The sequence below is a fragment of the Balaenoptera ricei genome, chromosome 5 (assembly GCF_028023285.1).
Source record: "Balaenoptera ricei isolate mBalRic1 chromosome 5, mBalRic1.hap2, whole genome shotgun sequence".
In the NCBI taxonomy this organism is placed as follows: domain Eukaryota; kingdom Metazoa; phylum Chordata; class Mammalia; order Artiodactyla; family Balaenopteridae; genus Balaenoptera; species Balaenoptera ricei.
The window spans coordinates 138753427-138778306 of record NC_082643.1 but is presented as its reverse complement, the minus strand read 5'-3'; the positions used below and the strand labels follow the sequence as shown (position 1 = coordinate 138778306).

The following is a 24880-nucleotide window of genomic DNA, read 5'->3' as shown; positions in this document are numbered from 1 at the left end:
AGAGTGGCCCCCGCTTGCCGCAACTAGAGAAAAGCCCTCGTACAGAAGCGAGGACCCAACACAGCCATAAATAAATAAATAAATAAATAAAAAAAAAAAAAAAAAAAAAAAAGAACCAGCTTTTAGTTTTATTGATCTTTGCTATTGTTTTCTGTTTTCTATTTCATTTATTTCTGCTCTGATCTTTATGCTTTCTTTCCTTCTACTAACTTTGGGTTTTGTTTGTTCTTCTTTCTATAGTTGTTTTAAGTGTAGGGTTAGATTGTTTTTTTGAGGTTTTTCTTGTTTCTTGAGGTAGGCTTGTATTGCTATAAACTTCCCTCTTAGAACTGCTTTTGCTGCATCCCATAGGTTTTGGATTGTCGTGTTTTCATTGTCATTTATCTCTAGGTATTTTTTGATTTCCTCTTTGATTTCTTTAGTGATCTCTTGGTTATTTAGTAACGTAATGTTTAGCCTCCATGTGTTTGTGTTTTTTACGTTTTTTCCCCCTGTAATTGATTTCTAATCTCATAGTGTTGTGGTCAGAAGAGATGCTTGATATGATTTCAATTTTCTTAAATTTACCGAGGCTTGATTTGTGTCCCAAGATGTGACCTATCATGGAGAATGTTCCGTGTGCACTTGAGAAGAAAGTGTAATCTGCTGTTTTTGGATGGAATGTCCTATAAATATCAATTAAATCTATCTGGTCTATTGTGTCATTTAAAGCTTGTGTTTCCTTATTAATTTTCTGTCTGGATGATCTGTCCATTGGTGTAAGTGAGGTGTTAAAGTCCCCCACTATTATTGTGTTACTGCCGATTTCCTCTTTTATGGCTGTTAGCAGTTGCCTTATGTATTGAGGTGCTCCTATGTTGGGTGCATATATATTTATAATTGTTATATCTTCTCCTTGGATTGATCCCTTGATCATTATGTCGTGTCCTTCCTTGTCTCTTGTAACATTATTTTAAAGTCTATTTTATCTGATATGAGTATTGCTACTCCAGCTTTCTTTTGGTTTCCATTGGCATGGAATATCTTTTTCCATCCCCTCACTTTCAGTCTGTATGTGTCCCTAGGTCTGAAGTGGGTCTCTTGTAGACAGCATATATATGGGTCTTGTTTTTGTATCCATTCAGTGAGCCTGTGTCTTTGGGTTGGAGGTTTTAATACATTCACCTTTAAGGTAATTATCAACATGTATGTTCCTATTACCATTTTCTTAATTGTTATGGGCTTGTTTTTGTAGGTCCTTTTCTTCTCTTATGTTTCCCACTTAGAGAAGTTCCTTTAGCATTTGTTGTAGAGCTGGTTTGGTGGTGCTGAATTCTCTTAGCTTTTGCTTGTCTGTAAAACTTTTGATTTCTCCATCAAATCTGAATAAGGTCCTTGCCGGGTAGAGTAATCTTGGTTGTAGGTTCTTCCCTTTCACCACTTTAAATATATTGTGCCACTTCCTTCTGGCTTGTAGAATTTCTGCTGAGAAATCAGCTGTGAACCTTATGGGAGTTCCCTTGTATGTTTTTTGTCATTTTTCCCTTGTTGCTTTCAAATTTTTTTCTTTGTCTTTAATTTTTGCCACTTTGATTACCATGTGTCTCAGCGTGTTTCTCCTTGGGTTTATCCTGTATGGGACTCTCTGCGCTTCCTGGACTTGGGTGGCTATTTCCTTTCCCATGTTAGGGAAGTTTTCGACTATAATCTCTTCAAATATTTCCTTGGGTCCTTCTCTCTCTCTTCTCCTTCTGGGACCCCTATAATGTGAATGTTGTTGTGTTTAATGTTGTCCGAGAGGTCTCTTAGGCTGTCTTCATTGCTTTTCATTCTTTTTTCTTTATTCTGTTCCACAGCAGTGAATTCCACCATTCTGTCTTCCAGGTCACTTATCCGTTCTTCTGCCTCAGTTATTCTGCTATTGATTCCTTCTAGTGTATTTTTCATTTCTGTTATTGTATTGTGCATCTCTGTTTGTTTGTTCTTTAATTCTTCTAGGTGTTTGTTCTTTAATTCTTCTAGGTCTTTGTTAAACATTTCTTGCATCTTCTCGATCTTTGCCTCCATTCTTTTTCTGAGGTCTTGGATCATCTTCACTACCTTTGTTCTGAATTCTTTTTCTGGAAGGTTGCCTATCTCCACTTCATTTAGTTGTTTTTCTGGGGTTTTATCTTTTTCCTTCATCTGGTACAAAGTCCTCTGCCTTTTCATTTTGTCTATCTTTCTGTGAATGTGGTTTTCCTTCCACAGGCTGCAGAACTGTTCTTCTTGCTTCTGCTGTCTGCCCTCTGGTGGGTGAGGCTATCTAAGAGGCTTGTGCAAGGTTCCTGATGGGAGGGACTGGTGGTGGGTAGAGCTGGGTGTTGCTCTGGTGGGCAGAGCTCAGTAAAACTTTAATCCGCTTGCCTGCTGATGGGTGGGGCTGGGTTCCCTCCCTGTTGGTTGTTTGGCCTGAGGTGACCCAGCACTGGAGCCTACCCGGCTCTTTGGGGGGCTAATGGCAGACTCTGGGAGGGCTCACACCAAGGAGTACTCCCAGAACTTCTGCTGCCAGTGTCCTTGTCCCCATGGTGAACCACAGCCACCCCCTGCCTCTGCAGGAGACCCTCCAACACTAGCAGGTAGGTCTGGTTCAGTCTCCTATGGGGTCACTGCTCCTTCCCCTGGGTCTTGATGTGCCCTCCAAGAGTGGAGTCTCTATTTCTCCCAGTCCTGTCGAAGTCCCGCAATCAAATCCCACTAGCCTTCAAAGTCTGATTCTCTAGGAATTCCTCCTCCTGTTGCCGGACCCCCAGGTTGGGAAACCTGACGTGGGGCTCAGAACCTTCACTCCAGTGGGTGGACTTCTGTGGTATAAGTGTTCGCCAGTCTGTGAGTCACCCACCCAGCAGTTAAGTGTTCGCCAGTCTGTGAGTCACCCACCCAGCAGTTATGGGATTTGATTTTACTCTGATTGCGCCCCTCCTACCATCTCATTGTGGCTTCTCCTTTGTCTTTGGATGTGGGGTATCTTTTTTGGTGAGTTCCAGTGTCTTCCTGTCGATGATTGTTCAGCAGTGAGTTGTGATTCTGGTGCCCTCGCAAGAGGGAGTGAGGGCACGTCTTTCTACTCCGCCATCTTGACCCCACAACTTTTACATTGTGCATTTTTCTTTTAGTCCATGATCAAGCAGAGCCAGTAGTCCCACTTCAGAATACCCATCAGGGCTATTGAGAGGATTAAGGGAGAAAATGGGTGCAAAAGTGCATTGCAAACTTGCTAAAGCACCAGGCAGATGCAAGTGGCATTATTATTAGACTGTATAATGTGGCAGCTGAGGGCAAAGTTTTGGCATTAGACAGATCTGGGTTTTGGATCCTAACTCCACAACTTGCTGGCTGGGAGTCTTTGGGTAAATTAGGTAACAACCTGAAGATGGCTCTCTGGGCCTCCGTGTCCCAACCTGTACCTAGTGTGGTCAGGAACCAAGACCTCTAGGGAGGTGTAATAAGCAGAATGGCCCCCAAAAATGTCCATATCCTGATCCCTGGAACCTGAGATTATATTGTGAATTACATAACATATTTTGTAATTATGAATATATTACACAGTAAAATGGACCTTGCCAATTCAATTGAAGTTAAGGTTCATAAAATAAGGAGATTGACCGGGATCATCCGAGTGAGCACAATCTCTGCCCTTTAGAGCAAAGAATGTTCTTGAGCTGGGTTTAGAGAAATGAGGTAGAAAAGGAAAGCAGGAGGAATCAGAGATATTCCAAGCATGAGATAATTGGATGTGCTGTTGCTGGCTCTGAGATATAAGGGGGTTTGGACTCTAGCTACACAACTTACTGTCTGACAGACTTTGGACAAATCTAAAGCATGAGAAGGATTTGAGGTGCCACGACTGGCTCTGAGATGCAGGCAGCCACATGCAAGGTGTCTACCAAAATAAACAATGCAGGAGGCTGCAAATAAGAAAAGAGTTCATTTGGGATCTTAAGAATTGCAATTCGGGACACACAGATTCGGGGTAAACACGAAAGCATTTTCTGAGGAAGAGAAAGAGTCAGGGGTTTATAAAGACAAAAAGCCATGAGGTTGTTAAAAATTGCCTGGCAAGAATTGTGATTGACTCCGACGTGAGTCAGAAAATATTTATCCTTAAGGAATCACAAGTTGTTTTAGAGTGAGGGTCAATAAGTAGATGGACTGTCACGAGTTATTTTAGGGTAAGATTCCGATAAGTATCTTGAGTTTCTGGTAGGTGTTCTGGATAACTTCATCAGGTCAAAAGGTCAGATTCCATCCTTAGGAGATGTACATAAGTCACACTTCCTTAACGGTCTCCGGCTTCACTTACAGAGCTCTCTGAGCAACACCGACTCCATTTTGATTTTTCCTTTCACATTTCTCTCTTTTGATCGAGGTCTTTCTTTAGAAAGCATTGACAAGCAATCATTTGGTGATTTGGCATCAGTATCAACTCCCTCGGTGCTGGGAAGGCTCATTCCCTTAGAGTTATGTCCCATGGAGGAGGGAAACGGGCAGTTGTGTGAGAGGTATGCCTTTAGAGAGTTTATGGCCACATTTGAACAACACGGAGGGACCTTATAGGAGTCGTTAATCATCTCCAGATGCTGAAGTATCATTGTTCCCAGTTCAATGGTGTGATCTGAAAGTTTATCAGAAACTTGTACTCTAGAGCAAGTGTCAGAGTCCTTTCCATGAATCTCTTTGAAGATGAAACATATTTGTAAAAGCATCGGAGTAAAACAATAACTGTCTACAAGTGGCAAAGGACTTAAAATTGCCCATTTTTAAAATAAATTTATTTATCTATTTATTGATTTTTGGCTGCATTTAGTCTTCGTTGTTGCGCGTGGGCTTTCTCTAGTTGCAGTGAGTGGGGGCTACTCTTCGTTGCTATACGCGGGCTTTTCATTGTGGTGGCTTCTCTTGTTGTGGAGCACCGGCTCTAGGTGTGCAGGCTTCAGTAGTTGTGGCACGTGGGCTCAGTAGTTGTGGCTCTCGGGTTCTAGAGCACAGGCTCAGTAGTTGCGGCGCACAGGCTTAATTGCTCCATGGCATGTGGGATCTTCCCGGACTAGGGATCGAACCCGTGTCCCCTGCATTTGCAGGCGGATTCTTAACCACTGCGCCAGCAGGGATGTCCCAAAATGCCCATTATTGAAAATCTGAGAGTTTAAAAAGGACAAGGGAGAGGCCTCTAGGAACTGAGGGTGACCCCCAGCCGACAGCCAGCAAAGACATGGGGACCTCAGTCCTACATCCCCTAGGAACCGGATTCTGCCTACACCCTGAATGAGCCTGGAAGCAGAATCTTCCCAGAGCCTCCTGATAAGATGCCAGTCAGCTAACACTTTGCTTTTGACCTTGTCAGACCCAAAGCAGAGAAACCTGCTAAGCTGACTGGGACTCCTGGCTTTCAGAACAGTGATAATAAACTTTGTTATTTTGAACTGCTAAGTTTGTGGTAGTTTGCTACAATAGCAATAGAAAACTAGTGCAGGAGGGGTCTGGTTGGAAGTGGGGCTTGAAGTTTAGTCTGCAGAACATTTATATAAAGTTAGAAGAAAGTTGATCATGAGCCTAAGGATGGGGGAAAGTGAATAAAGACCCATCCCCATGCCTTATTCTCCTCTGACCTCTCTCTCTCTTTTTTCTGTCTTCTTCTTTTTTTTGGCTGCACTGAGCGGCTTGTGGTATCATAGTTCCCCAACCAGAGATTGAACTCAGGCCCACAGCAATGGAAGTGCCGAGTCCTAACCACTGGACCACCAGAGAAGTCCCTGTTTCTGTTTTGTAAGTATGTTCATTTGTATCATTTTTTTAGATTCCACATATAAGTGATATCATATGATATTTGTCTTTCTCTCTCTGACTTCCTTCACTCAGTATGATAATCTCTAGGTCCATCCATGTTGCTGCAAATGGCATTATTTCATTCTTTTTTATGGCTGAGTAATATTCCGTTGCATATATATATGTATATATATATATATATATATACCACATCTTCTTTATCCATTCCTCTGTTGATGGATATTTAGGTTGCTTCCATGTCTTGGCTATTGTAAATAGTACTGCTATGAACATTGGGGTGCATGTATTTTTTGAATTAGAGTTTTCTCTGGATATATGCCCAGGAGTGGGACTGCTGGATCATATGGTAGCTCTATTTTTTGTTTTCTTAAGAAACCTCCATACCATTTTCCATAGTGGCTGCACCAATTTACATTCCCACTAACAGTGTAGGAAGGTTCCTTTTTCTCCACAGCCTCTTCAACATTTTTTATTTGTAGACTTTTTATGATGCCATTCTGACCAGTGTGAGGTGATAACCTCATTGTAGTTTTGATTTGCATTTCTCTAATAATTAGTGATGTTGAGCATTTTTTCATGTGCCTGTTGGACATCTGTATGTCTTCTTTGGAGAAATGTCTATTTAGGTCTTCTGCCCATTTTTCATTTGGGTTTTTTTTTTTTTTTTTTGATATTGAGTTGTATGAGCTGTTTGTATATTTTGGAAATTAGCCCCTTGTCAGTCACAGTGTTTGCAAATATTTTCTCCCAGTCTGTAGGTTGTCTTTGTTTTGTTTATGGTTTCCTTTGCTGTGCATAAGCTTTTAAGTTTGATAAGGTCCCATTTGTTTATTTTTGCTCTTATTTCTATTGCCTTGAGAGACTGACTTAAGAAAACATTGCTATGATTTATGTCAGAGAATGTTTTGCCTATGTTCTCTTCTAGGATTTTTATGGTGTCATGTCTCATATTTAAGTCTTTAAGCCATTTTGAGTTTATTTTTGTGTATGGTGTGAGAGAGTGTTCTAACTTCATTGATTTACATGTGGCTGTTAAGCTTTCTCAACACCACTTGCTGAAGAGACTGTCTTTTCTCCATTGTATATTCTTGCCACCTTTGTCTAAGATTAATTGACTGTAGGGTGTGGGTTTATTTCTGGTCTCTCTATTCTGTTCCATTGATCCACATGTCTGTTCTGGTGCCAATACCATGCTGTTTTGATTACTGTAGCTTTGTAGTATTGTCTGAAGTCTGGGAGGGTTATACCTCCAGCTTTGTTCTTTTTCCTCACTATTGCTGGGTCTTTTGTGGTTCCATATAAATTTTAGTATTATTTGTTCTAGTTCTGTGAAATATGTCATGGGTAATTTGATAGGGATCACATTAAATCTGTAAATTGTTTTGGGTAGTATGGCTATTTTAACAATATTAAATCTTCCAATCCAAGAGCATGGGAGATCTTTCAATCATCTTCAATTTCCTTTATCAATGTTGATCAATCCTTTATCAAGTTCTCAGCATCTTTCCCCTCTTTGGTCAGGTTTATTCCTAAGTATTTTACTTTTTTGATGCAATTTTAAAAGGGATTTTTTTTTTTTTTTACTTTCCCTTTCTGACATTTCATTGTTAGTGTAAAAAAGTGCAACAGATTTATGTATCCACATATGAATTTTAGGGGACACAATTCAGTCTACTTTGGGCATCTCATATAAAAGGAATCATACAATATGTGGCCTTTTGTGTCTGTCTTCTTTCAGTTAAGATAACATTTTCGAGTTTCATCCAAGTTATAGCATGTATCAGTACTTCATTCCATCTTATGGCTGAATAATATTTCATGGATATACCACGATTTGCTTATCCATTCATCCATTGATGGCTATTTGGGTTGTTTCCATCTTTGGGCTATTATGAATAATGCTGCTCTAAACATTCTTGTAGAAGTTAATATTTTAATTTTGATGAAGACAAAATATAAAGCTTTCCTTTTATGCTTTCTTTGGGTCTTATTTTAAGAAATCCTTCTCTACCCTGAGGTCATAAAAATGTTCCTTTATATTTTCTTCTAAAATATTTAGTGTTTGGTTTTTCTTATTTATGGATAATCCATCTGGAAATGAGGTTTGAGGCAGGAATCTAATTGCAATTTTCTCCACATGTATAGCTAGTTAGCCTAGCCCTGTTTACTGAATATTTTATCCATTCCCTCTGGTCTGCATTGTAACATCTGTCATGTGTCAAGTCTCTATTTTTGCTTGTGTCATATTTGTTCCATTGGTCTTTATCTCTGGGCTATGATCACACTGACAATTACTAAATTAGCTTTATAGTAGGTATTGATATCTGGTTAAGTATGGCAGATTCCCTTCCTGGATCTTCTTCAGGAAGGGAATTTGAAATCAATTTGAATCAATTTGGATGTGGGGTATCTTTTTTGAAAATCTGAATCAATTTTCCTGGATCTTCTTCAGGAAGGGAATCTTTGCTTGTTCATCTAAAATTTGAATCAATTTTAAAATTTTGACCCAAATGATCAGACTCACCTGATGAGATTTTTTGGGGATTGAATTGATTCATTGGACCAATTTCGAGAAGAAGTACAATACTAATTCAGTCTACTTAGTTGTTCCTCATTGTATTTTAATAGAATTTTATAATTTTATGCATAAAGATTTTACATCCATTTTGTTAAAATTTCATAGTTACCATTTGTATTGGATTGAATAGTGATCTTTCCCCAAATACATGTCCACTCTGACCCTCAGAATGTGACCTTATTGAAAATAGGTCTTTGCAGATGTAATTAGTTAAGATGAGATCATATTGGATTAGGGTGGGCTCTAAATCCATGATTGGTGTCCTTATGTGAAGGCCAAGCAAAGATGCAGAAACACAGGGAAGATGGTTGTGTGACAACAGAGACAAAGATTGGACTGATGTAGCCACAAGTCAAGGAAGGCCAAGGACTTCCAACAATCACCAGAAGCTGGAAGAGGCAAGAAAAGATTCTCTCCTAGAGACTTCAGAGGGAACATGGTCCTGTCAACACGTTTATTTCTGACTTCTACCTTGCAGAACTGTGAGAGAATCAATTTCTATTATTTTAAGCCACCCAGTTTGTGGCAAGTATGGTATCCATAGGAAAATAATCCACCATTAAAAAATTTTTTTTGAATAAACAAATGGGACCTTATCAAACTTAGAAGCTTTTGCACAGCAAAGGAAACCATAAGCAAAACTAAAAGACAACCTACAGAATGGGAGAAAATATTTGCAAATGAAGCAACCGTCAAGGTATTAATTTCCAAAATATACAAACAGCTCATACAGCTCAACATCAAAAAAGAAAACAACCCAATCAAAAAATGGGTAGAAGACATAGATAGACATTTCTCTGAAGAAGGCATACAGATGGCCAACACGCACATGAAAAGATGCTCAACATTGCTAATTATTAGAGAAATGCAAATCAAAACTACAATGAGGTATCACTTCACATCAGTCAGAATGGCCATCATCAAGAAGTCTACAAATAATAAATGCTGGAGAGGGTGTGGAGTAAAAGGACCCCCTCTACACTGTTAGTGGGAATGTAAATTGGTATAGCCACTATGGAGAACAGTATGGAGGTTCCTTAAAAAACTAAAAATAGAGTTACCATATGACCCAGCAATCCCATTCCTGGGCATATATAAGGAGAAAAACTCAATATAAAAAAGGTACATGCACCCCAATGTTCAATGCAGCACTATTTACAATAGCCAAGACGAGGAAGCAACCTAAATGTCCATCGACAGAAGAATGGATAGAGAAGATGTGGTACATATATACAATGGAATACTACTCAGCCAGACTTACTCAGAAGTAAGTCAGACAGAGAAAGACAAATACCAAATGATATCACTTATATGTGGAATGTAAAAAATAATATAAGTGAATTTATTTACAAAACAGAAATAGACCCACAGACATAGAAAACAAACTTATGGTTACCAAAGGGGAAAAGTGGGGTTGGGGGATAAATTAGGAGTATGGGATTAACAGATACACACCACTATATATTATATAAAATAGATAAGCAACAAGGATTTGCTGTATAGCACAGGGAACTCTAATATGTTTTAATAACCTATAATGAAAAAGAATCTGAAAAAAATATATATATATAACTGAATCACTTTGCTATACACCTGAAACGAACACAGTATTATACATCAACTATACCTCAATGAAAAAATAAAAAAATTTTTTTGGGTATTACAAGTGATACCTTTTAGAAAATATATTTCTTTGGGGAATTCCCTGGCGGTCCAGTGGTTAGAACTCCAAGGCTTCACTGCCGAGGGCCCGGGTTAAATCCCTGGTAGGGGAACTAAGATCCCTGTGCGGTGCTGCCAAAAAAAAAAAAAGCAAAGAAAAAGAAAAAATACATATATATTTCCTCTGGTGAATAGAAACACTACTGACTTTTAGGTATTGATTTTGTTTCTAGAAAACTTGCTAACCTCTACTAGTAATGTTGATAATTTATCTTTAGATTCTTTCAAATCTATGATGTTTCAAAAACATTTCATTGGAATGTAATGATAATATCAGTGGTGGCTTTAAAAATATGTCTGCAAATTCTTTGCTACTTCCCTTGTCCAGAGGTGGAACTCTTTTTTTTTTTGGCTGCGCCATGCAGCATGTGGGATCTTAGTTCCCTGACCAGGAATCGAAACCACACTCCCTGCAGTGGAAGCGCCCAGTCCTAACCAATGGACTGCCAGGGAAGTCCCAGGAGGTGGAACTTGATTCCACTTCCTTGGAGCGTGGGCCCCACTTGCTGAAAGAGCACAGAAGTGATGGTACATTTCACTTGTAATATCCAGTTGTCAAAAGACTGCAGCTTTTCAGGAATTCCCTGGCGGTCCAGTGGTTAGACTCTGCGCTCTCACTGCCCAGGGCGCGGGTTCAATCCCTGGTCGGGGAACTAAGATTCCACAAGCCCCTTGGTGCAATTAAAAAAAAAAAAGACTGCAGCATTCACCTATGCTTTCTCTGTCTCTCTTGGATCGCTCCCTTTAGGGGAAACCACCTGCCTAGGAGTTGGTACAAGACATCTGTATACAACTTGCATTCAGAAAAGGGAAGAATGGGAGGCACATAGCACCTCTAGCTGACAGGAGCCCTCAAAGTCCACAGGCGGGAGGGAAAAGCCCCAGCTCAGCCCATGCGGCACCTCCTGCTTTTGCTCTCTAAGGGGAACTACTCAGGGAGGCACTTCCTTGTCTCTCATCTTCCCAGGCCATGTATGAAATATGCCCTGGGAAGTGCACCCTTTTGGGGCTAACGCACCTTTGTTGTTGTTTTTTTTTTGAAGACTTTTTTATTTATTCATTTTATTTATTTAATTTTGGGGGCTGCGCTGGGTCTTTGTTGCTGCGTGCGGGCTTTCTCTAGTTGCGGCGAGCCGGGGTTTACTCTTCATTGCAGTGCGTGGGCCTCTCATTGTGGTGGCTTCTCTTGTTGCGGAGCATGGCCTCTAGGTGCGCAGGCTTCAGTAGTTGCAGCATGTGGGCCCGAGACCGCAGGCTCAGTAGTTGTGGCGCACGGGCTTAGTTGGTCCGTGGCATGTAGGACCTTCCCGGACCAGAGATTGAACCCATGTCCTCTGCACTGGCAGGCGGATTCCGAACCACTGCACCACCGAGGAAGTCCCGGTAACGCAGCTTTGGAAGCCTGCTTCCTGCTGCTGCAAGCGCCAGACTCTGGAGTTCTTCCAGACGTTGGACAACCGCAGGATTTGCCACACCTGGCCTGGAATTCCTTTTGCAATGTAATTTCTTCAATACCCTGCGATGCTTCCTGTCTGTTTACTTACTTTCAGTCAGTTCCAATGCGCAGGTAATCACAGACAAAAATCTCACGGAGACTCTGGTTTTTTGTTCAGTGGTCTCTGTGCCCTGTCCTTCCCGGTTCTTTCAGCTCAGTGGTGTCCATGTGAACAAGTGGCTTTGGGAAGGTGACAGTTATCATCTGGTCTTTGCTGCTTGGCTGGCATTCACTGTCTGGGAAAGAACCTTTAAAGGAGATGCTTGAAAAAGATCTTGGGGCCTCGGTCTCATCTCATCTGGAAGACAGTTTCTTCTGGAGCCGTCTCTTATAACTGTTTCAGGTTGGGGTGCAGACACCCTTGCCACTTTCAACCCCAAATGACCAGTAGTGGCGGACTCTTTGACCTCCTTCAAAGAAGCTACTCAGGAAGCATAGTTGAGTGACGACCTTCAGCTGCTGCTTCTTTGGCTCAGTCATGGTGTTCATGCCAAGGCCATGCCCATCCTCCTTCAGAGACTAAGTTCAGGACTAAACTTACACTGCCTGTCCCTCCTGTTTCTCCCGCGGATGAAGCAAGTAAGAGTCAGCCTTGCGTGCTAAATCTTATGACAAGTTTCCATAATGCTCTCCAGCCCCAAACCCCTCCTGGGCCTGTAGGAGCTGGTGAGCCTTTGCTAGCACGTGCCTGGCTTCCCACCCTCCACCCCACCTTGCTGCTTGCTGGACGGTCCACAGAGAATTAGGCCAACTTTGTACTCAGGCCCGTGGAGGGACAGCTGCCCATTTCCCTGCGTTCCTCACGTGTGCTCAGGAGTCGGGGCCAGCCTCCTCCCCCGGCAGTGGCTACACTACCCTTGTCCTCCCTCTGGTCTAATGTGACATGACTTTGGAGCGCTTGCCGCTCATCTGAACGCCCTCTTCCTTTGTCATCCTCCGACCCCCCTCCCCCATCCCACTGGATTCCCCTCATTCATTGCAGGCTTTCCCACCTGGCCCCTGGCCTTCCTTCCCACCTGGCCCCTGGCCTTCCTCCCCACCCCATATCCTGCCGCCATCATCCTAGGTGAGTTCCATGCTCACACGGCCACCATTCCACACCTGGGCCCCCAGGTCCTTGGCCTCTTCATATCCAATACGCAACTCCATGCCCCTTGGCCACTCATTCCCAAGGGTGACTTAGGGCTTGTTACTGCCCCCAATCTGCTCACTACCTGCTTGGCCCTCCTCTTTTCTGACCCCATCCTTCCATCGCTTTCACTACAGTCGCTACCACCCTTTTTATTTTTTAAATAAATGTATTTATTTATAAATTTATTTATTTATTTTTGGCTGCGTTGGGTCTTCGTTGCTGCGTGCAGGCTTTCTCCAGTTGCGGTGAGCGGGGGCTACTCTTCGTTGTGGTGTGCAGGCTTCTCATTGCGGTGGCTTCTCTTGTTGCGGAGCATGGGCTCTAGGTGCGTGGGCTCAGTAGTTGTGGCTCGCGGGATCTAGAGCGCAGGCTCAGTAGTTGTGGCGCACAGGCTTAGTTGCTCCGTGGCATGTGGGATCTTCCCAGACCAGGGCTTGAACCCGTGTCCCCTGCATTGGCAGGTGGATTCTTAACCACTGTGCCACCAGGGCAGCCCCTGGCACCCTTTTTAAAACCTCACTGGGCCCTCAGCTCCCGTGAACGGCTTTCTCCTGCAGCTCCCCTGCTCTGCACTTCCCCATCATCCACTTAGCGTGCACGGTCATGGCTGCAGTAACGCCCTCAACACAACGCCAACCTCTTACTCCTGTTTCCCTTTTTTCCCCCTCCACTCCTCTGTCAAAAATGCAGCCCTTACAAAAATAAACAAATGGGACCTAATGAAACTTAAAAGCTTTTGCACAGCAAAGGAGACCATAAACAAGATGAAAAGACAACCCTCAGAATGGGAGAAAATATTTGCAAACAAAGCAACTGACAAAGGATTAATCTCCAAAATATACAAGCAGCTCATGCAACTCAATATCAAAAAAACAAACAACCCAATCCAAAAATGGGCAGAAGACCTAAATAGACATTTCTCCAAAGAAGATATACAGATTGCCAACAAACACATGAAAGGATGCTCAACATCATTAATCATTAGAGAAATGCAAGTCAAAACCACAATGAGGTATCACCTCACACCAGTCAGAATGGCCATCATCAAAAAATCTACAAACAATAAATGTTGGAGAGGGTGTGGGGAAAAGGGAACCCTCTTGCACTGTTGATGGGAATGTAAATTGATACAGCCACTATGGAGAACAGTATGGAGGTTCCTTAAAAAACTAAAAATAGAACAACCATACGACCCAGCAATCTCACTACTGGGCATATACCCTGAGAAAACTATAATTCAAAAAGAGTCATGTACCACAATGTTCATTGCAGCACTGTTTATTTACACTAGCCAGGACATGGAAGCAACCTAAGTGTCCATCAACAGATGAATGGATAAAGATGTTGCACATATATACAATGGAATATTACTCAGCCATAAAACGGAACGAAATTGAGTTATTTGTAGTGAGGTGGATGGACCTAGAGTCTGTCATACAGAGTGAAGTAAGTCAGAAAGAGAAAAAGAAATACCGTATGCTAACACATATATATGGAATCTACAAAAAAACAAAAAATGTGGTTCTGAAGAACCTAGGGGCAGGACAGGAATAAAGACACAGATGTAGAGAATGGACTTGAGGACACCGGGAGGGAGAAGGGTAAGCTGGGACGAAGTGAGAGAGTAGCATTGACATATACACTACCAAATGTTAAAATAGATAGCTAGTGGGAAGCAGCCGCATAGCACAGGGAGATCAGCTCGGTGCTTTGTGACCACCTAGAGGGGTGGGATAGGAAGGGTGGGAGGGAGACGCAAGAGGGAGGGGACATGGGGATATACGTATATGTATAGTTGATTCACTTTGTTATAAAGCAGAAACTAACACACCATTGTAAAGCAATTATACTCCAATAAAGATGTTAAAAAAGAAAATGCAGCCCTTGATCATTTGGGGGTTGCTAGGGACCATCACCAGTGAGGCTGCAGGAAAGTCCAAGGCTTGGGGGAATCCAGTCTCAACTGTTATAGGTGGTAAAGAAACGTTCTTTGAAGAGGCAAAAAATACAGGTGAGTTTGGGAATAACAGAATGGGAGGATTTGTGAATCACAGAGAGTTTGAAGGAAGGAGGAATAGGGATATAAATCAGGAGAAAGGAACTACAGAGCATTACGGGGATCAGAGAAGGGGAAAATACAAATGACCAGGGGAGGGTCTTACTTTGGGCAGCGACTGAAGCAAGCCTGTTTGCATTTAGAGTTATCTGGCTACGGTGTTAAGCAGATAACAAATCCCCACTTATCTCTGGAATATGGTGGAATCTCGTGTTTATCTGCTGTCTGGAAGGGGGAGGGTGAATTTGGGCTTTCTTTTGCCTTGGAGTCATTAGAGGGCAGAGGAGGGGCTTCCCTGGTGGTCCTCCGCGCTTCCAATGCAAGGGGCTCGGGTTTGATCCCTGGTCGGGGAACTAAGATCCCACTTGCCATGCGGCGTGGCCACAAAAAAAAAAAAAAAAAAAAAAAAAAGAGGGCAGAGGAGAGCAAACAGCTACGAATGAATAAGAAAGATCATTTTTCAGACAATGCCCTGAGCTAGTGGGACATGTGATGAAAAGTGAGGATATAGGCCTCAGAGAGAAGGACAAGCCTTTCATCAAAACACAGGATAGGAAAAGAATGAAAGTATCAGTCATCTCAGTCTAGGTTGTGTCATCCTAACAAAAAATACACAGATCTCAGTGACTTAAAACAACGAAGGTTTTTCCTTGTTGGTGCTACCTGTTCATCATTGGTTGGCAAGGAACACAGGCTGATGATCAACCACCATCTTGAAGGTTGTTGGTCCCTGTGCCAGAAGGGAACCCTGGAGGGTCTCATGTTGGAGGCTGTGGCTTGGATGTGACTGTATGTTACTTTCCCTCACAATTCACGGCTAGAATGACTGACACACACACACACAGCACCACCACCACCGGGGGGGCTAGGGAGTACAATCTGACTAGACGTGTGAAAGACGAGGAGTTGGAATTTCTTTGGTGAACAGCACTCATGACCCCTACGGCATTTTTACCGCAGATGAGCTTTATCTAGAAGTCATACAGAATGCCGGGGTTCGAAATGAACCTCAGAGACAAGCCAGTACCTGCCCAAGATCACACAGACAGCGGCAGGCTGACTGAGAGCCAGGTCTCCTGTTTCCCAGCCCCCTGGACTCCCGAGCTTTTATCTTCGGCAAGGGTAAAAACACTTTAGACTCACCTCCCTTCACCTGGAGTCAGACTTTCACTAATGCTCCCCACGCCCCCGGCCCCAGAGGTGAATGTGTCCTTGGCTGTTGCCAGTCCTACTGTAGTGTCCACTAGAGTTAAATCGGCTTTCTTCCCAGGGGTCATCTCAGCAGATGAAACCAGACGCCGAAGCCTCTTTCGCGCTACTTTGTGATCTCCCGGGCCTGATTCTGATCAAGTGGGCGACCAGCAGATTTTGAACATTCTGCACACTTTGCCTCCATCCGTGTCTCATGAGAAGTTGTTACATAATACCTCGTTTCTCTCTTCCTGAATGCCTCTCCAGACCTCCACGCTCCCACAGCCCCCATGCTTCTTTCTGTAATAGCGCTTTGATACAAGAGGACACTTGTCACATCGGAGCAAAGATCCCAGCTTCATGCGGCCTCTGCTGTGTCAGGAACCTGTCCAAGAACCGCAACAGGCCTTTCAGCACAGCTGCCCATGACCTACCTCTGAACAGCCAGGACACGGAGAGAGCCTGGGGCCCATGAGGGACATACGGATCTGTAATAAACATTCTGGCAACTCTAGCTAGACTCAATTTAATATTACACAGCCCTGTAAGACTGCCTCTCAGAATGGATCCTTACCACATTCTTTGCTTAGAAAACACAAGATTCAATTGCTCCTCCAACAGCTAGCAAGCCAGGACTGATTTCAGGAGCTGGGGAAATTGGGCATTGTTGGCTGCATTACAATTGTTACTGAAATCACAAGGAAGAGGAATTAAGGAGTGAAAATAATCTAGGACGATAGTTCTCAAACTTCTGGGTGTGTAAGAATCACCTCTGAATACTTATAGTACAATGAAGGACATGCAGCCAGTAAAAAAAGAATGCAGGTCTGGATGTTTGGCTAGGGTTAACTTGCAAACTATAGTTTTAAGTGAAAAAAAAAAAAAAAGAACATTCACAGGTGTGCTCCTACTTATGTACAAAAAAGGTTGGAGAGAGTTACATATGTACATGTGCACACACACACAATATTTGCAAGGCTATACACGACACTGGTGAATGGCTGTCTTCCTAAAGGGGAGCTGGGATGCTAGGGGGAGGAAAGGATCACTTTTTTCCTTTTGAATTCTGTGCCATTTGGATTACATCTTTTAAAAATAAATTACCAAATGAAATGTGGTATCCTGAGACAGAAAAAAAGAATTACTGGAAAACTAGTGAAATAAGAACAAAGTGTAGTCTACTTAGCACAGGTCCTAGTTTTGGCAAATGTAGCTTTTCTGGTGGTTGTTTTTCCTGGTTCTTTATTCATCATACCCACTCCTCCCCACTACTGGCTTTTTCTCCTACGCTTCCCTGTGTGTGGGATGTCCCTCATGCTCTCCTCCTCCTTGGAAGCTGTACCCATCCTTCAAGGCCAAGTTCACCAGTTACTTGCTCTGAAATGCTTTCCTTGCCTTCCCCCCCTCAGTGCTCTAAGACATGGTATCCAGCTTGTGACACATGGTTACTATTGTTTCACACTTGCTATCAGCTGGATTCCCAGGAAGCAGCCTTTGAGGTGAAAATTAGCACAAAGGTTAAGTTCTGCAGGATGCAGAATTGTAGATACAGAGGACTGGAGGGCCGACGGTACTATGTCATCTGACATAACGAACTTGAGCAGCCCTGGATTTCGGTATCTGTGGGAAGGGGGGCGGGGGGATGTCCTGGAACCAACCCACTGCTGATAGGAGGGACAACTGCATGCTCTTTCCTCAGCCAGTTTCCACAGCAGCACGCAGACATGAACCTTCTCTATGATCAAGGCCTACTGAGAGCCTCCAAAACCATAAGAAACTCGCCCCCCATTTAGCAAAGGTAACATTCAAGAAGAAAAATTTCATTTTAAAAGAAACAATATTTCTTAGTCAATAACCTTTTAAGCCTTGTCTTTTCAAGCAAATGAATACTTTTATTAACATGGTAAAATTTTTTTTAAACACACGGTAGGGTTTTGACCTCAAATACTTGTCAGGTCTGCTACTGAAATGAACTTACAGCTAGACAGCTTATGAATCTTGAAGATACCTCGTCCCTGTTCAGTTTAGGGTCCGAAACAGACAGCCCTTGCTTTTCTTCCCCAGACCCTCAAGGGCCCTTGCAAATATCGCTTTCATTTTATGCCCGGAATCTCCTGAAATGCATCAGGATATTACATCGATTACACAGAATACCAAGACCTATCTCGCCTCCTAGTCTAGGTTCCGTGTCACATAAAGCTGAGTTAGGTTGTCCGAACAATCTGACCAGACAAGTTACATCAGTGTGCCGCATAAAACTTAAAATTTGAACAAAATACATCTCTCCTCCTTTGGTCTCACAGAGAAATTAAAGTCCCCAAACTCAATACCATCCCGCAGCCCTTCTTTTGATTCATCAGTCCTAGCCAGATCGGCCCCATTCTCATTCCCAGTTGAAGCCTGGTCCCTTCTTCAGCTTCGTTAGCAATCGCTGCATGGAGTCGTCTTCTAGAAATAATGCAGTTCCTTCAACACCTTCAGAGCTGGAGAACTCCAACTGAGTCTCATCTGTTACACACAGACCCAAAGTTCCAGGGAGCTATCAGGTCACACAAGAAAGAGCAAAGCACCTCAAAAATTTAGAAATAACGAAAGCCCAGGAACAAATGTTGACTGCTGCGAGAGCTTACAATCTAGGCCCTAATTCTTGTGAGAGCAGTTTCCAAATCAAAGTTACCTCCCCAAACAAAAACATTTAACAGTCAAAACTCATACTGAGGTCATTAACCACAGACCATAGCAGAAACGTAGTGTGAGAACAGAGTGTAGACAGAGGAAAAAAGAGAAAACAAAAGGCTCTCTGGTTTCAGCTTCTCCAGGGTGTCAGCCAATCTCCATCAGTTGACCAGAATCCATTGGCTGTAAACCTAAAGTGCAATTGGGACAAACTCATCATTAAGAAGTGAGAAAACCCTCACAAATTCAGCCTCGCAGGACACCACCTCTTCTGGATGCCACCTGACTCCTTCCAATCTTCCAGCAAAATCTGGAATCGTCCAATAATGGCCTTCCCTCTGATAATTCTGTATTTCTACCCTCCTTTGCTCAATGGCCTGTATTGTGATTTTGTTTATTACCCTATAGTTACCCTATTGATCGTGACCTTTGGTTTCAACCAAACACAAGTCAAAACCAATCAACCAACCAACCAATCTGTTCCCCCAAATTACCAGAGATGTAACAAAAATAAACAAACAGTACCTACTAACACCTCCTAAAATGAAGATTGAGCACGCTCTTATTCTCTTCTCCCAACTCCCATCCCCCGTGGATCATTAGTAAATAAGTGTCCCCGAAGCTGACCCAAGCGTCGGGCAACGCCTGGGACCTCCGTGCGGCTCCCGCCGGTCCCCGCCTTACCGCCGACCCTCCTTCAGGACGACTCGCTCTTCTCTATCCGCCGGACCAGCTCCACCAGCATCTCTGCCATCTTCGCGATCTCCTTGGCCTTCTCCTCAGCCTTCTCGCACCGTTTGGTCCCTCTGCCCTCGACTCCGTCGTCCGCATTCTGCAGATGGTTGAGCGCGCTCTCCTCCGAGGCCTCCACCTGCGTCTTGATCTGGATGAGCATATTGTCCATCTCCCACAGCTTGCTCCGGTTCCGCAGGTAGGCTCTCCCGTGCTCGCGGGTGAGCGCCGCGATGTCCTCGCGCATCTCGTTGATGACCGGGAGCAGGAACTGCTCGAAGTCCTCCTCGGGCTCCAGCACCTCCACCTCCTCCGGCTCTGCCAGCTCCACGATGTCCAAGGGCCGCATCTTTCCCCGCTATTCCGGAACCGCAGGATGCAAGTCGGCTGCAGAGAGAAAATGGAGACTCGCTATGCTTACCAACACACTTCCAGAATATTCTTTAAAACTTTCACCCCTTTTAAACTTTTCGCCTCACAGAAGCCACGGAAACAAACGACTTACGAGCAAAGAACCGGAGGACAAAATGGAGTCGCAGCCGTCAACCAGCGCCCTGCGTGTTGCGGCCCCTTTCACGACACGGCCGTGCCTCTTTACGGTCACGCCGCTGGTAGAACTAGGTGCGGGCGCGCGCACGTCAATAGAGGGCGACGCAATCCGCTCTACCACGGCCGCGCGCGCGCGCGCACACACACACACGCGCGCGCGCGCGCGCGCGCACGCTCTCTCTTTTCCTCCCCTCCTCCTTCTCCTCCGTGCTGCGCCCCTCTGCTACCCACGCGCGCGCGCGCGGACGTGAATGCACGAGCTCCCTTATCCCCCTCCCCCTTCACCCCGTGCTGCTCGCCTCCGCTACCCACGCACGCGCGGACGCGCACGCACGAGCTCCCTTATCCCCCTCCCCTTTCACCCCTGCGGTGCGCCTAACGGTTACCCCACGCGGGTACGCGCGCCCTCTCGTATTGCCCCTCCCTCTTCACCCTCGTGCTGAGCCTGTCCGCTACCCTGGCTTTGGAGGTGAGCCCTTCTGGTGCTCCCTCCTCCGAAAGGGTTTCTCTTAAAGGGTTTCCGTCTTTAGAAGATGTCAACGCTGTCTTCCTACAGTAAACGGGGACAGTCCTAGTAGTAATGTACTCAAAGTCTGTGACATCCTGGTCTAGCGCTGATAGCCCCATCCTGTTTACTACCGCGACTGGACCCCTCCCTAATGTCTTACGGGCGTATTTTCTTTTCTCTTTTTTTTTTTTTTTAAAATATTTTAATTTTATTTTATTTTTGGCTGCGTTGGGTTTTCATTACTGCGTGCAGGTCTTTCTCTAATTGAGGCGAGCGGGGGCTACTCTTTGTTGCGGTGCGCGGGCTTCTCATTGCGGTGGCTTCTCGTTGCGGTGCACGGGCTCTAGGCACACGGGCTTCAGTACTTGTGGCACGTGGGCTCAGTAGTTGTGGCTCGTGGGCTCTAGAGCACAGGCCAGTAGTTGTGGCACACGGGCTTAGTTGCTCCATGGCATGTGGGATCTTCCCGGACCAGGGATCGAACCCGTGTCCCCTGCACTGGCAGGCAGATTCTTAACTACTGAGCCACCAGGGAAGCCCCTTACAGGCTTATTTTTGTTCCTTTTCGGATAATGGTCAGACGTGTCTGGGTGACTTTTCACCAGACCGAGCCCCCCCATCCCCAGGGCAGAAGCCCTGGTCTGTTTTATCCTGAGGTTCCACTGGCCTAGTCTTTACGCCTTTTTGTCGGGTCGAACGCTCCTTGAGGGACGTATTCAGCTCTATGTCTCTAAAGCCTGGAGCAGAACCTGGCATATGTTAGTAAATTTGCTTTACCCTTCACTTAACACAAAATTTTAAGGAAAGATAAGTTAATTTCATAGCCTATTGACCCAGTCACAAAAGAGCAATAAAAATGTCAGGAGAGCTTGCACAGGTGCATTGGTTTGGCTTCTGTTTTCCAGTCAAAGTGGACACAACTCCCAGTTTTGGATATGGCAGAGTTAAGCATGAAGAGATACAATAATCATGAAAATGCTTTGTAAATACCAAGCTTAGACATATGTAAAGTGCTTATCTTTTGTTGACTCTCCACGGTTCTTTATATCTTGTCGCTCTTGTAAAAATCCAACTTCAGGGCTTTCTTGATATATCAGAGGCAGCTAGCTCATAAATTCTTTGTGTGAAAGGAAAGAAATGGCTCAAATAATGAGATACCACTACACACTTGTTAAAATGGCCAAAATCCAGACCACTGACAACACCAAAGCTGGTGAGGAGGTGGAGCAAGAGGAACTCTCATTTATTGCTGATGGGAACGCAAAATGGTGCAGTCACTTTGGAAGACAGTGTGGCAGTTTCTCATAATACGAAACGTACTCTTACCATGCCACACGGCAAATGTGCTCTTTGATATTTACTCAAATGTATTGGAAACTTATGTCCACACGAAAACCTGCCTATGGATGTTTCTAGCAGCTTTATTCATACTTGCTAAAATTTGGAAGCAATCAAGATATCCTTCAAAAGGTGAATGGAAAAGTACCTGTGGTATATCCAGACGATGGAACATCATTCAGCGCTAAATAGAAATGAGCTACCAAGCCATGGGAAGACGTGGAGGAACCTTAAATGCATATGACTAAGTGAAAGAAGCCAATCTGAAAAGGCTACAGACTGTATGATTCCAACTCTATGACATTCTGGAAAAGACAAATCTATGGAGACGGTGAAAAGATCATTAGTTGCCAGGGGTTGGGAGTCTGGAGTAACGAATAGGTGGAGCACAGAGGATTTTTTAGGGCAGTGAAACTTATTCTGTGTGATGCCGTAACGATGAATACATGCCATTATGCATTTGTCCAAACCCACAGAATATACACCACCAAGAGCCAACACTAATGTAAACTATGGCCTTTGGGTGATAATGATGTTATAATTCAGGTTCATTGGTTGTAATAAGTGTACCACTCTGGTGGGGCATATTGATAGTCGGGGAGACTGTGCATGTGTGGGCAGGGGGTATATGAGAACTTTCTGTACTTCCTGCTCAGTTTTGCTGCAAACCTAAAATGGCTCTAAAAAATAAAGTCTACTTAAAAGGAAATAAAGTAAATGGCTCTCACCAGTGGATAAATTGAAAAACAGTGCCTGCTTCCTAGGGTGAGATTAGATTGGGCCCCTCTCAGGCAGGTGCTTTTGTGCAGGGCCTGATCTCTGGCATTTCTTCATTTTCTCTTTTATTAATTTCTGTTCTTAATTATCTCCTTCCTTGTACTTTCTTTGGTTGATTCTATGTCTCTTTTTTTAAACTTCTTAGGTTATTCTCTTGACTCATTAATACTTTTCTTTTGTTCTAATATAAGAATTTAAGATCTTAAGTTCCCATCAGGTATGGCTTTAGCTGCACCCCACAACTTTTGATATTTATATTTTCGTTATTTGATTCTAAGTATAGCCTATTTCCACTATGATTTTTTGATCCATAGATTATTAGAATTTTTTTAAAAATTTCAACCACATGGCGGCTCTTACGCTCTTCGTTTACTGACTTTTAACTTAATTGCATTCTGCTTAGAAACGGAGTTCTGTTTGTTACTAATTCTTTGAAATTTGTTAAGACTAGCTTTATGGCCTGGTCAATTTTAATAAATTTTGCATGCGTGCTTGAGTAGACAAAGCATTCTCCATTTGTTGCCAGCAGGGTTCTGTACCTATCCACCAACTCCTGTTTCTGTTACTGCAATAGCTTCATGTTTTTGCCCTTGTTCTCCTGCAGTCTAATCTCTACACAGCTTCCATAGGTGTCCTTTAAGACACAGAGCAGATCATGTCACTCACTGGATTCAGAATCTTACACATTACAGGTGGTGTAAAAACCAAAGTCCTTACAATGGTCTACATGATCTTTGTGATCTGTACACCCACATACCTCTGTGCAGGGTTGGTAATTGCATGACCCTGAGAGTGAGTGCCTAACCTAGGCAACTAGATACCTAACTTGCCTCACCCTGGTCTTGACCCTGCCCTTCTGACGACATCTTCCAATACATCCCCCTCACTTAAGTCCACTCCAGCTATACCAGCCTCCATAGAGTTTCTGGAACATATTAGGTAGCCTCTCACTTCAAGGCCTTTGCATTTCTGTTTCCTTTGCTTCAAATGCTCTTCTTGCAGATGTCAACATGAAGCTCTGCTCTCGCCTTCTTAAGATCTTTGATCATTTGCTGAATGAATGAAACTCAAACTTGTTCATAGTTTCTATAGCTTTGTTAAATTGTTGTCTGCCTGACCTATCCATTATCTCATTATGTTGATGATTTTGTTAACTTTTCCTTGTAATTCTGTCACTTTTTTGCACAAACATACAACGTACACATGTAGCTATTTTATTCAGTGCATGGGGGTTAGAATCATTATAAACTTTCTTTCACTCAGACTTTCAGGAAGTTGTGTTTGGTTCTTTCTTTCAAGTCTGCCTGGCTGATTTTTTTGTTTTACTAAAGTAATATTTTTCATAGATTCTCATTGCACCTTTTTTTCACATTTAATGTCTCTGAAATTGTGGTGCATCTTTCAGTCGCTGTGATAGAAACTGCTGATTCACACTTTGCTTGTAGTGTATTCTCATTCTTATCATTACTTAAAATAACAGCAAATCTTAAAATTGATGGCTTCTTAGATTTGAAAAAAATCCCATATTATTTCAAATTTTAAATATTATTTTGCTGTTTGCTCAGTTATCTAACTTTCTTATACAGTATCATCCTGTACCTTCCTCTAGAAGGCAATTTTGTCCCCTAGGGTATATTTGGCAATGTCTGGAGACATTTTTGCTGTCACAGCTTGGAGGGGAGGGCAGCTACTGGCATGTAGTAAGTAGAGGCCAGGAATGTTGCTAACATTGCTGGGTTAATTTGGATGGCATTTTGTTCCTTGCTTTTTTTTTTTTTTTCTTTAGTTACCTTTCATTTCTTTAAATATTTCATAAATAGCCACTTTATATTCTGTATCTGATAATTCTAATATCAGTTGTTTTTGTTTCTGCTGACTCATTCATGATGCTTTGTTTCCTCGCGCGCGCGTGTGTGTGTGTGTGTGTGTGTGTGTGTGTGTGTAACATTTGGCTGAACTTAATTTGAGGGAATCCTAACAGGCTTGGTTGAGAAATCTTCTCCAGCAGGGATTTATGGTTGTTTCTGTTGGGTTCAAAACTCCAGACCTGGTTGAGAGCAATTCCATTATTACAAATTCACAGAATTATTTTTTCAAATTTAAATATATATTTTTATTAGTTTTTTTCCTCTTGTAACCAGAATACACAAACTAGATTCCTTTTGGTACCTTTGCACAGGTTGTAAGATTTTCAGTGGCAGGGTAGGTTCAACCTTTCCAAGACCTAGTCTTCCATCCTTTGTGTTTCTGCTATTGGTAGCTGTGGATTTGACCTTTGCTCACCTATATGGTTTTAGGATTCAGTTCCCTCCCAGCCA

The 24880-nt window shown here is 43.3% G+C and overlaps 1 protein-coding gene across 1 annotated transcript; it reads right to left on the bottom strand.

Moving 5' to 3' along the window:
- Positions 1 to 17848: 17848 nt before the first annotated feature.
- LOC132366680 (MORF4 family-associated protein 1) lies at positions 17849 to 19970 on the bottom strand. Its single transcript, XM_059924287.1, has 3 exons — positions 19896 to 19970; positions 19343 to 19777; positions 17849 to 18849 (listed from the first exon to the last, which is right to left on the bottom strand). The coding sequence occupies exon 2, from the start codon at positions 19737 to 19739 to the stop codon at positions 19356 to 19358; it is 384 nt and encodes a 127-aa protein (XP_059780270.1). The 5' UTR covers positions 19740 to 19777; positions 19896 to 19970; the 3' UTR covers positions 17849 to 18849; positions 19343 to 19355.
- Between the last annotated feature and the right edge of the window lie 4910 nt (positions 19971 to 24880).